Genomic DNA, 14,369 nt, shown 5'->3' with positions numbered 1-14,369 from the left:
CGTAATTTTTTAGTACTTCGTAGGCTCGTAGATAATGAAAGAGACAAGCAGGGTGTAATTTTGAGTGAATTCGAATCAGATTTACAGTTGTATAAATGGAAAATTCACTAAGATACAAAGAAAAAAATAGCAAAAAAGTTAACATTTCCGTTCAAATTTTTCATATTTCTCCTTTAACTCTCAGCAAAGATAGGGAGCTCTTGTAAATATAATTCTATTCCACTGAGTCATTTTTTAATATTCACTCTTGTCACCTTTCTTATACAGTGGTTTAATTAAGATTTTCCTAAAATCATTAGGTACTTCCTTTTTTCAAAAATTATATTCATAATCTTCAGTAGCTTATTTCTAACCTCAGAGCCACTATATTTAAGAAGCTCATTTATCACACTATCAGCACCTGCAGGTCGTCCTAGTCTTGAGTTAGAGGATGTCATAAACAAAAATTTAAAAGGAAATGGGAACTTCCTGGGAGATTGTAAAGAGAGGCCTTGAATAGATTGGGTTGAAGAAGAAGCGTGCGTTGCTGTGTTGGCCATAGGTGGCTTGGTGCTGCGGTGAGTTATTATTATTATTAGTGTAGTAGTAGAATTAGTTTTCATAGCTGTCACACTAAAGTCATTTTTGTCCACTGTTTCGTAATTTTGCAATATTTTTCAGGCTCGTAGATTTTGGAACAGCCAAGCAGGGCACAATTTTTTAGTGAGTCCGAATCCAATTATAATGTTGTATAAATTGAGGTTTGACTACGATCGAAAGAAGAAAATGTAAAAAAAGAAACTTTTCCGTCCGAATTTGTTATAAATTTATGTTGCGTCGATGCATAAACTGAATTTGGACGCAATTCCTAATTTTATTTATTTCATGCTCAATAATAATTTATCGTAAAAGTAAAATGTTTGGTTTGTTTTCAAATTGGTACTTAAAAGATCATTAGCCTGCTCCCACGCTCTAGCCCCTAGCAAAATCGGAAAACGAAATATTTGCCGGGAGTTCTCGGGAATCAATTTCTATTCCATCGTTTACAGTAAATAGATGAGTTGATATAGCTGTATATGGCCCAGTTTCGTGATGTTGCAGTAACTCGTAGGCTCGTAGATTATGAAGAATCCAAGCAGGTTGCAACTCTTGAGTGGGTCCGAATCCAGTTTTTATTGTTGTATAATTCGAGAATCAGCTTTAATTCCAACAAGAAATAAGAAAGAAAAGATAACATTCCCGTTCTAGTTTCTCATATTTCTTGTTTTGAGCTCTTTATGACGTAATAATTTGTGCTAAATTTAGATGGACTTCATTTTCTTGTTTCATGTCCATAATTTTTTATTGTAAAGTTGCCTTCATATTGATGGCCGTTTCTGTGCTCTAGTCCTTGGCGACTTTGGAAAGACAAATTTACTTTGATTTCTCGAGAATTTAATTCTATCCCATTGAATGAGGTTGTGATAATATCAAGGGATGTATATGCAAAGAAGTTATTAATTGTGAATTTAATCTTGCCTTTCAAGTTCCTAAGCTTACAGACGCAATTTTTGTGATGAAAAAAGGTGGCTGAAAAAAATGGTACAGAATCGTTTCGAGAAGGTCAAAATTTATCATACGAACATGTGGAAAGAAGACTAGAAAGTAAAGAAGAAAAAGATGAAGACAGGGCATCGGATGATCTCGTATTGGTTTTTGATCTGAAAAAACTGTTTTTCTTTGCCAAAAGGGATGTTTCTTCCTTTTCTTTACAAAATAAAGATCACTTGCTTTAATTTAATTGCTATTCTTCCCTGTCGCAGATAGAAAAGAGAGCTAATCAGGAAAGTTTATTATTATTTTTGGTAACAACGCATTGCTGGAAGAAGTGGAAGTGATATTGCCAGTGGTCTTTGTGCTATACTTGATAAGGTTTTTACTGCCTACCCAGACATCAGATGAAAGGTTACATGGTCCGATTCATGTGTGCCTCAAAATCGTATTCAAATTAATGATTATAAAATGCAAGACATCTTAAGGAAGCACTCACACCCCAAGAGCATGGCAATGAAGTATTATCAGCCTCCAGACTCCATAGTTCAGGAGGCAGATGCCCTTTGTCCTTGTCATTGAGGGGTCTTTGAAACACAATGAAGTCTTTTTACTACTAGACTTGACAAAAAAGCTTTTGATATCTTTGCCCCTTTACCAATTTGTGATTATTCAAATGACCAAGTAGAAGTTTTTGATTACGCCAAAACGTCCAAATGCTATGAGTATGACATATCACCATTTTCAAAGGTGAAGTTACTGCTGTTTTGGCAAGGACTATGCAAATAGGTGTTCTATAAAACTTCAATTTCAGAAACTACTCCTTTTGTTGTGCTGATTGCACCAGAGGCCATCCCAAAGAGATCATTTCCCATTGCATCAGCAGTGAGTCTTGTGGAAAGGTTGCTGCCTCCTCTACCTTCTAGCAGAGTAGATGTGTTGCCAACAGCAACTGAGAGTTCAGAGTTCAAAGTGAACACGACTGTGTTAAATTGGATATTTCATTAACATTATAAAACCACTTGGATTTTTAAGTGAATTTAATCTCTGTGAAGCTAGTGAGATTCCGAAATCTTTAGCAAAGGATTATATGTCCTGACCTGAATGAAATTATTATTGCTACTGTATGACGTTACCATTATATTATTGGTCAAACGACCGTGTTCAGACTTTGAATCACGGTTTACAATATGGATTATGACTCCCTACGAGTGAAATAAAAAGGCTGAAAAGTTGGTGTTTAGCCCTATTCTGAAATTTTTGAGTAGATCACTCAAAGAAGGAGCAAAACGTGATATGATTTTCAAACCTACTATTAATTAAATTGAATACCATGCAGTTTTACAAGCTAAGATGATCCCTCTAGGTGAGTAGGGTATCCAAACCCGGATGATTTCACATGCCGAGGATGATGAAAATATTACTGATATGTGCAAGTCACTAGTCAAGGTGACAAATCAAAATGTTCACCTCCTGAAGTTTATAATTTCCACTCAGTGTGAATTAACTGGCATCCGCAATGCGATTAATACCATAGTAGCTTCGAAAGTAAATTAACTTTCAAGAAAATTAGACGGATTTACGTTGAATGATAGCTGCACCCCAGTCAGTCTCTCAGAAAAATCCCACCCTCTTCACCACTCAAGGCTTAAAAGGTCAAAATGAACGAAAATCAACCTTTAATCTAGATTACATTAAATAATCTTAAGACAGGTTCGTTTTCGAGTTCAGTAAGTGTAACCCAAAATAGCCGGGTACCCGCTCAAATATAAAACACATTTGATATGTTTCGACTGAGCACCCGGTGAACAAATAAGAAGTGTGTAGAAGATTTACCGACCATAATCTGCAGTTTTCATGCACTACTATCATTTATTTTTGATATCAAGGCTATACTTAGAGAGGTTGTCTCATTATTTATGTACAAAAATTCTTGATTGAATGACTTTATAGTGAAAAATACCCATTCTTACCTGTACAATATTGATTTTAGTGCCCTAAAAATAAAGTGTTTGAATAAAGTTTGTAAATTTATTTATTAATAAAAAGTCTTTGTCTTGACCTTTTAGATTACTTTTTCCACGTGTAGGTGATTAGTCTTCAATTTATTTTACATTTGCATTTAAGTTATCTTGTAGCCTACGTACATCTGTAGTCATTAAGAGCACCCGTTCATAATTTTGTCAAATACAACTGTAAAATTCTATTTACCGGAGAGGAAAAGACAGACTAGTGGCTATATTAGAATTTATACCATAAATAGCAACCCCAAGGGGCTTGGGGGGGGGGGGGGGGGGGGCTTCGCGCCCCCCAAGCCCCCCCGCGCGCGTAAGTCGTTACGCGCCATATTAGTTACGCGCCATTGTAGTTGTGTCCCTGTGTCCCACCTGTGAATATAGATAGATTTATATATGTGTTTCAAACTGCGTAAAAATTGCGAATATACAACATTTTTGGCTTTCCCACTACTGGGAGCTTTCCGTTTCCAATTGCCAGCAATTGATCTGAAAATGTTTGACCAGAGTCATCGTTTTGCAATCGGACACGCATATTTGTAGTTAATTTTAATATTTTTACGTGTGCCAATAAATTATAATTTTTCAGGCAAGCATTCATTTCGTCTGCAGGAGTTAAACTACGTAAAAATTGCGAATATACAACATTCTTGGCTTTCCCATTGTCTGTGCATATACAAAGCCGTATGTACTAATAATGACGTCATATGCAAACGCTCTTTTTACAAACAAACAAACATGCATACACACAACTCGTTTTTATATAGATAGATAGATAGATAGATAGATAGATACAATACAAATTAACTGCGTAAAACTTGCGAATATACAACATTCTTCGCTGTCCAATTGTCGCTGCTTATAAATAGATTGTCAGGTTTACCGACCCTCGAACATGCAAAGTACAATTGTCCATGGGAAAAACAATCAGTATTAAGATCTATACCACATTTTTCTAATGATTGACCTTGAGCTTTGTTAATGGTGATTGGAAATGCTAATCGAATTGGGATTTGCAATCTTTTAAATTGAAAAGGCAGATCCGTTGGAATCATGGGAATGCGAGGAATAAGAACAGCCTCACCCTCAAAAGGCCCTGTCAAGATTGTGGCCTCTATTAGGTTTTCCATTGTTTTTTTTTACGGCAAGTCGCGTGCCATTGCAAAGCTTTGGTGGGTTGATATTTCTTAAAAGTATTATTGGTACGCCTATTTTTAGTTGTAGCACGTGTGGTGGAAACCCTGAAAGATCTATGGAATTTAAAAATTCAGATGGATAATTAACCGCTTCATTTGGTTCCAAAACTGTGTCGACTGACTTGTAAAGGACTGCCTGGTCTCGAATCTTGGTCAAAACAATATTGTTGATTTCGTGGACGTCTATATTTTTGGATGCGAGAATCGCTCTTTCACTTAGCCATTTATTATTTTTATAATTTTTTAGAATATTCGGAAATACTTTTTCAATCAATTCATTTTTGGACGTCACTAAATTACAGAAATCAGCAGGTAGTTGTATACGTCCTGAAATTGAGTCTATCGTATCATAAATGTCTTTTTGTTCCGACGTTAACTTGGAAATGTCATTTTGTACATACGACAATAGATCACTCGTACCGTAACTTTGTTCAAGATTCAATTCTACACATGTCGAAACAGCAGCGATACGGTTAGGTGAAGGCATTCCCAAATCCTGAAGAGGTTTGTTTGCCATACGTACGCACAAATCTATATATATATAAAAATAAGTTGTCTGTCTGTCTGTGGATCAGGTGACGTCATGTTTCTGTGTTGACTGACGTCATCAAGTTAGTTGTCGTCATTTTTAACAACTAACTTAGTTGTCGACGACCGAGACAGAGGGAATATAAGTGACGACCGGGAACCTCAAAGAGAAATTACAGACTGGGACACCCGGACACAAATCACGACCGGGACACGGAATATAAATGACGACCGGGACACAGGGACACAACTACAACGGGGACGCCGGGGGCACAGGCGGGATATTTAAATGACGACCGGGACACAGGGATTGTTCGAATAGAAATTACAGACCGGGACACCGGGACACAAATGACGACCGGGACACAGGGAATATAAATGACGAGCGGGACACTCAAAGAGAAATTACAAACTGGGACACCGGGACACAGGGAATATAAATGACGACCGGAACACAGGGACACATCATTAGAATAATGAGGTATAGATCTGAATACGGATTGTTTTTCCCATGGACAATTATATGTTGCATGTTCAAGAGTCAGTAAACCTGACAATCTATTTATATGCACAGACAATGGGACAGCGAAGAATGTTGTATATTCACATGTTTTACGTAGTTAAAAACATATATTTATATCTATCTCTATTCACAGGTGGGACACAGGGACACAACTACAATGGCGCGTAACTAATATGGCGCGTAACGACTTACGCGCGCGGGGGGGCTTGGGGGGGCGCGAAGCGCCCCTCCAACTAGGTGTTGGGGTGGCGCGAAGCGCCTCCCCAACAGCTAGTCTTCTATAATAACTAAAGTGTAGTTATAAATTTCTGATGTAAAATCAAAAGTCATATCTGACGTCTCTAACTGTTTTTGATGGAGTATATCTTCGGACATTTTTGACTTATATTTTTCCCATAACTCTGTAGGAGCTGATGGAGAGCAAGTTGTTAAAATGATGCCAAACAATGCACGAATTTGACTTGGGGTTGACGTTTCGCACGCGTCATTGATGCAGTTATCCCAGTGTTGGTCATTCTCCAATAAATTCAGAGCTTGGCATGCACTACGGTAAGTGTCATGTATAGTACCGTTTACAGTTCTCAAACACTCAAAGGATGTCGGACCGGGTACATTCACCAAAAGCAGGCGTAGAAAGAAGCATTCATGTTGATTGGGGTGAACGGTGTAGAGTCTTCCTATCGTGGTATCTTTGAAGATGGTAGGTTGGCCGTCGACTGACTTACCCTGTTTTCGACGTTCAAATACTTTATTTTTAGTATTCCACGTGTAATACGAAGGCACTTCAGTATACAGCAGTCCCGGTCGTTATTTATATTCCCTCTGTCCCGGTCGTGGGCAAACTATAAAAATGATAGAGCAAACTCATGATCTTCTGCGCAAAGTACACAGGATCCATAGGACCGTACTCTAAGCTCCCTTGAGCTGAAGACCGCGGTCTGTAATTTCTCTTTGAGTTTTTTTTCTTTTTAGTATTTTTTAGTTTTTTACATTTTTTCTTTTTTCAGTTTTCTTTTTCTTCTTTATTTTTCAGCTTCACTATGAAATACATATCGCCGAACCTTTGTTTTTTTAACTAAAATCTGGTAGGCATTGATGACCTTATCCAAGTCAAAATCCCAAACCCAATCATCATCGCTATCATTTTCGGTTTTGATATGTTTTGACTCTCGCTGTCCAGGTGGATCTTCATCTAACTGCGCGGTTTTGCGTTCTTTAGCCTCACGCCTGTTTCCTTGCTGTTCTTTTGATTCCTCGACACGCTTTCTTTTCTGACTTTCTCTATCAGCAGCAAGTTTTTTGGCATAGACTCTTTGAGCATCTTCATCGGCTTTTGCCATTGTAAGTTCATCAGTCATTTTAAACTTAAACATTAATAAGTCGACACAGAAACATGACGTCACCTGACAGACAGACACCCAGACAGACAACTTATTTATATATATATAGATTCTAACGATGTAAGTACTCATGGTTTCATTTCAATGCTGCTAGTACCTTGAACTTCCTTTAGAGAGTAAAAGCACTCATATCCAATACTAAGAATATGCTTTCTAAGAACGGAAATGAATATTCACAATGTTCAGCCGACCAAACAAATTATTGCATAGTTTTTCTAACGGAAAATATCCAAAGATTTGGTTTGTTACAAATTTGAGAGTTAATACGTTTCTTGCGTAACGGTGAAAGCCTTTGTGTGCTAACAGCAGTGAAAATAAATATATGTTATAAATGTTAGAAACCAAACAAAGCCCTGCGTAAGCCCCACCAAAAAATCTATGTAATCCATACAGTTAGCATTGGAGTACTATCCTGAAGGGGTACTATGATCAATTTTTTTACATCCCAGGGGTTCCCAACTTGACTAGAAGCTTGGAGAGGGTGTTGAGGGGAAAACATTTCGAAGAAGATGAAATCCTGAAGAAAAAATACTCCCTAAGACTATTACGTAAGAACCAAGTGCCCTAAAGAAATAAATTCTGAAGAAAAATTAGTGAAGTGCTAGCAACTTCAGGTTCACACCCTATGGGCCTGCTCTAATTGCCAAAGGCCTCAATACTGATTAAAACGCCTCTGCGATCTTTCTTCTGGCTAAAATACAAAGATCCACATTTAAATTAGATCCACATTTAAACCTCACATTTAAACCTACATTTAAATTTAATCCACATTTAAATTTAGAGCTTTAAACCTCTACATTAGAGTTCTTTAAGAGACTGATGCTGATAGTGTGATTTTCATAAGGATTTTACGACTTTTAGGGGGTCTTCCCAACATTTTTTAAAAACCAAGCGAATTTTCTCTGGCTAATAGCTTTTGAAAGGTAATACTAAACATAATGAAACTTCTATATTTGGAATTAACATAATAAGCTGATTCTTTTGATATGTCTATTGGTATCAAAATTCCCTTTTTTAAGAGTTTTGAATACTATTGACCCGGAACGCTCCTCACCTAAATTTGTTATCATGAACTGTTTGAATAGGAAAAATATGAATATTGTACTTTTTCAGAATGTGTTGCAAAACAGGGATTTAAATTCAAAACTTTGCATTATAAAAGACAAATTATATTTAACATTACCTTTTCAGGCTAAATGTAGACGACTCTTATATATTGTATGTAAATATACATGTTATAAAGCTGTCTATAGCTCATTCGCTTTTTAAAGCCAGGTGTTTCATAGGGTAAATTAAGAACTAAGAATATGGTTACAGTCTAATTATTGCATAAACAATAATTTATTATATGCAATCCATGCTATGTCAATTTATTGTTAATATACTTATTATATAGTGTTTTCATACCATGTTTTTATGCTATTAGATTATGCTTTGCTATTTTTGATAAAAGTATAAAATAACACTTAAGCACTGTTATAGCAATATGTGATAAGCTTTTTTCAAGTTTGTTGTTACATGAGAGCTACCCTTAGTTATTTGTGTGTTTTCCACTGCAGCATTTGTAGCAATTTTTTTTTTACATATTTTTTTTTTGGTTGTACTGTATGCCCTTATGTGTCATCTGTACGGAATGAGCGTACTTGATCGATCTGATTCATTTGGGAGCAGGCGTTTACTCCCCTCTCCCTCCTATCCCGGAGCAAAATCCCCCTCCTTCTCGTGCCCCATAGCAAAATCCTCTTTCCCCAACAAACGCACCGGAAAATAGCCCCTCCCTGTAGATAATACCACCCCCCACGAAAAACACCTCCGGAAAAATTTCCCCAGAAAAATCGCGCGATAATTGCCCTCCTCCATAGAAAATTCCCTCAAGCACAAAACTGAGCAGCCAAAGAGAAAGTACAAAATAAGTATCTTTAAAAAAATCAACAAGATGTCCTAAGGGCAACAAAAGGACCTGAAATCGTAAATAATTTTATATCACGGACTGGTTGGTCTGCAATCGCTTTTGACTTATAGAAAAGGACTATAACACCCAAAAAATTTCCCAACAACAAACCCAGTGTGACCAATGGACAAATTACAAAGCTTACTGAGCATTCAGGTAAATACATAATTAGTTCTAAGGGAAAGACGAAGGAAGGGTAGAGCTAGAGATTGATATATAACCACGAAGTTCCTATCCAGGACTTTTGTTTGGTGGGTTGTTTTCTTAGGGGGGGGGGGTTACAAAAAAGAACTTTAAAAACATCAAAAACGCGTGTTTTATGTATTTTTATTACGTTTTTACAAGTCGGACAAATTTTACAACCCCTCATTGAGCCTTCATGTAAAAACCTAATTAATTCTAAGGAAGGGGCGGGTGAGAATAGGAGATAGAAATTTATATTAATCCCTCTTGATTTCTGGGAATGTTTCTGGTCTACGCTTTTATTAAGAAACTAAAGATTAAAGCCATTTTGGCGTTAATCCACGGGCTATATAAGGGGATTGCCCCTTCCTCAACTTCACCTCCACCTAGTGGTTGCGAAAACTTCTGAGGATGCTCATTCCATCAGAAATTGAGAGTTCTAGTCTTTTTTTAATGAGTCAAAAGTGATGGGAGACCAACCAACCCCTTCCCTAACTGTTTTGATTTCTGGTCCTTATGTTACCCCTTACAGCATCTGATCGACATTTTGAGGTACATATTTTGTTTTTTCGCTTTGGGTGCTCAATTTTCCGCGGAGTAATTCTCCAAGGAGTATTTTTTTGGAGGGGTTGTGTAATTTTCCGCGGAGGGGTATTATCTGAAGGGAGGGTTATTTTCGGGTGGGGGGATATTTTTGGGGGGAGGAGTATTTTTCAGCGGTAGGGGTTATTTTCCAGAGGAGTAGACACCTAGACCCAATTCATTTCAACTATATTAATGCCAGTAATCATTAAAAATAAACTTTCATAATTTCCTGTCAAGTTTGTTTTGAAATTTAAAGCATTTTTAAATCACTAACAGTCATGCCTTTACAAAATTTGATGCGTTATCTTACATCGTAGATATCATCTTGACTTGTTGCAAATCTAGGATCAGACATGATTCGCCGATGGCCTCTTGCTCGTTTGGTTCTCACCAAGCTTGAAGCTATTGCTGCGCCACTAGATCCTCCGCTTCTCCTTGTTAGATCAGTTCGAGATATGTCATACCTACTGAAGAAATAATTTTAAAAAATAGGAGGGACACACGCCCCCTGACAAGCTCTTCCAATGCTTGTTTCCACAACAAGTGAACCTTAAGAACACTACTAGTCTTATTTTCTTAGAATAATGTATCTAAGCCTTAGTTCACATACACCCTAAGAAAATTTCCAAGAAAAAAAATTAAGGCTGTCTTTCTCTTAAATAAATCGGTCTTTCTGAAACGCAGATTTTATAAACAAATATTGAATGATTGAAACTTGTTGTATCTGTCGTACTTAAAGATAGTTTCTGATTTTTTTTTTTCCTCGTGTAAATCAAGCACCGTATAACTAGCTCAAACATGTTCAAATCAACCCATTTAACTCAGCGCCCTTTCAACTCAACCCTTATTCAGCTCGACCTTCGTTTAACTCAACTCCCATGCAACTCAGCTCCCATGTGACTCAGCCTTTCTTCGACTCAATCCCTGTGTAATTAAGCCTGAATTTAAATCAACCCAAATTCAACCCAACCCCCATGCAAATCAATTCAAATTGAATCCAACCCTTACAACAGGTTAGGTTGAATGAAGAGGTGTAAATTGTTGTCGTTGGCCACATCTAAAGAAAAAATTCTACTAAAATAAGACTAGTATCATTTCCATTCCTTTTTTATGCTCTTACTTTTTTGACAGTGCACCCTACCATTCCCCAGCCCCTCCTGGTCCCAGACACAATCTAAGGATAAAAAAAAAACACTGAAACAACTAAATGCTTATTTATTAACTGTTGAATGTTGATTACTTCTAAAAATCAGATTATCATGTTTTATTCCATTTTTATCCATATCTTTTAATCATTTCAAGTAATAATTTTGTCCAACCATTGTATTTAAATCTCTTAGTGGAAAGCGTTTTACAGGTTCAAGAATGCTGGAAACTGGTCAACAAAGAAGAAATAACTTATCAAAAGATAAAAAATAGTGGAGAAATAATATTACTAGGGCAATATCTGGAGTCACCATTACAGGGGGGAGGTGCATTATCATAAAGCTTATCAAGATATTTGAAAAGAGCACAAAATAAGGAATCTAGTAGTATTGTTTTTATTTTTATTAGCTCCAAATGGCAAGTTTGGATTTATAATGAGTTGCCTCAACTGATCCATATTTTCTAAGTCATTTTCAGACATTTTGGTGCTTCGTAGAGAGTAAACTTCTGCTTGAGCTAATACTAAAGCTTTGTTTGAGCCAGGTATTATGCTGGAAATTGACTTTGTGGACAACGGAACTTCGAAGCTAAAGGTCTTGTGCGTGGCTAGGCCAAGTGGCAAAAATGTCAATGCTATTCCTGTATAAGCTATATATTTTACCTTTCAATTTTCGCCACACAGAATAAGATGCAAGGTCTAATAAACAAATGCTTTATCAGTACCGCCTGGTCCATCTATGAAGATACATTTTTCCCAACATAACTAGGATCATTGGCGGCCTATAAAATATTATATACATTATCCAGCTGTTTTCCTTGCAGAAGCCGATAGATACTGTCTCCAATAGCAGTTGACTCACTAGAATTTAGAAATTCTAAGTTCTGCTAATTTTCGTAGGTCTCAATACTGTCCACGCCGTATTGTTTTACCAAAAAACTGAAGTTTCGACCTTCTATTGCCATCGTATTTAACTTGGATGTAATAATAAGATAACCACGCATCTTCCAATGTAATATTTTGCCGTGCTTGCCAAATAAAACTGGAAACTGCAACCTATGAACTGATTTTTGAATCTTACCCAAGGACCTTTTGGATCTGCCGGACTTCCAAAAAAGGAGTATTAACATAACAGAAGGCATTTTGGACAGTGCTGATACTTCTAGGGCACCAAACAATGTTTAGCGTCGAATTCAAAGCCATGAGCCAGGCATTCTTGTTTGTATGTGTCATGAGGAATGTTATTCACAGTTTTGAGATCAAAACTTCTTGAGTTCTTCAGATGATAGAGAAGTACCCACAAAAAGAAACACACGGGATGAGCCACAGAATTTACGTTGTCAATTTGACTGGTGACACACACCGACGGACTCGGGGTTCCTATGTGCTCGTTTTTACATTCCATTTAAAATGTTCAGGCTTTTCCCAATAACAATGCTATTCCTGGTTTTTGAGTTTGTTTCAACGCCTTTTTGTGTCAAAAATACGCTTCCATTATTGAGTCTTTTTGTCCAATATCTACCAAGACCTCTTGGGCTTAGCTGATATTTTGCATATGGTAATGTATAGGTAAATGGATTTTTAAGCATTGAACGACTTGGCTGTTTTTTTTTTCTTGGGTATATTAACTAAATAGTCGACAGCATACTTCAGTTGGTGTAATGCACCGTCCTTTCAGACAGAGGTTCGCCTGATTGTAAACCAAGCACCGCTGATTTTCGATAATCTTTATTGAAGCGAGATCATGTTCTTTGAACATATATATATATATATATATATATATATATATATATATATATATATATATATATATATATATATATATATATATATATATATATATATATATATATATATATATATATATATATATATATATATATATATATATATATATATATATATATATATATATATATATATATATATATATATATATATATATATATATATATATATATATATATATATATATATATATATATATATATATATATATATATATATATATACATATATATATATATATATATATATATATATACATATATATATATATATATATATGTATATATGTATATATATATATATATATATATATATATATATATATATATATATATATATATATATATATATATATATATATATATATATATATATATATATATATATATATATATATATACTTAACCGGACCTATACTACGAACATATTTGACATTGATACTACTTTGAAATTTTTTGAGTGGACACGGATTATAAGTGGCGACATCACGAGTAACTTGGTGAGTATTGGAGCCTCTTTGATCAAAAGCAACGTCACGTGAAGATTCCTCCTTGTCCGTTTTATCTAATTTGGAATCATAACGACGCCAATACTTTGGCTTTTCATCATTTGCTGGAGATATAACTGAATTGCGCTGCCTTGGAAAAAGAAAAAGTGGCGCTGTAATTTTCCATTTTTATTGGATCTTACGACTCGCATTTGAATTTAACTCCCAATAGGGATTATAAATCATCCAACTTAAAACTTATTTTCTTAGTAAAGGATCGTCAGTGTTAAGAATTTTATCCGAAGGAAGATCAATTAGACTGAATTGTGGATTTTGTCATGAGGACTCATGACCAATAGCAGATACTTACGTAGTAGCCCTTTTTTTGAAATTCAATCGTATACACGTATGCTGCCACCCTTCCAAATATTTGTTTTTTATCAATGTCATTGATTGTTTCTTTAGACTTCAGTTCCGCAATTGAAGCGACAAGATCCGGACGATCTTGAGTGGCGGTTCCATGATAAACTAATTATCATCAGGTTTCATCCTTGGTCCTTCTTTAATTTCGGGCCAATCAGGAATACAAATCATAGCGATAGAGAAAACTGGGGATCCAAGACAGAGAGCAATAGCCAAGTCGTCTTCAAAATGATCAGGAAAGTAGCGTGTTTATCCAATGAATGATGACAGTAGCATTACTTTTTCCTTAACAATTGCACTCTGTTTTGAGGCTCGGTCGTTGAGAAGTCGTGCAGCATCTAAGTTGTTTTCAGCCAGAGTAGTTTTCTGGTTGAATTTTATCCATTGGATGTGATCACGCTCAACGCGAATATCGGAGTATCGACAATAAACCGAAGAAAAAGTCTTCCATCGGAATGCAAAGCATTAAAACCATTCCGACACAGGTCGGATGTTACAGCTGGGAGAGGAAGGATTTTGGTATATTCAGGTCGAAAAGCGATATGCTACCTCACTAATTCAAGGCGTGTTATATTTGGAGGACTTTCATAAGTTTGAAGTGGCATATCCAGTGTCCACCATGCAGTTCCAGCTGGAC

The 14,369-nt window shown here is 36.0% G+C and overlaps 1 protein-coding gene across 1 annotated transcript in view; it reads right to left on the bottom strand.

The window, feature by feature from the left end:
- The window catches only part of LOC136035416 (uncharacterized), a gene marked incomplete at its 3' end in the record, with an annotated part of 248,773 nt that overhangs the window by 16,069 nt on the left and 218,335 nt on the right, over positions 1 to 14,369 (bottom strand). The window contains 1 exon segment of the mRNA XM_065717209.1: positions 10,201 to 10,354. Within this exon segment, the coding sequence (XP_065573281.1) occupies positions 10,201 to 10,354 (154 nt within the window).

Source organism: Artemia franciscana, chromosome 14 (assembly GCF_032884065.1).
Source record: "Artemia franciscana chromosome 14, ASM3288406v1, whole genome shotgun sequence".
Taxonomy (NCBI): Eukaryota; Metazoa; Arthropoda; class Branchiopoda; order Anostraca; family Artemiidae; genus Artemia; species Artemia franciscana.
Note: the sequence above shows the minus strand (reverse complement) of the source record. Positions and strands in the feature narration are given on the sequence as shown.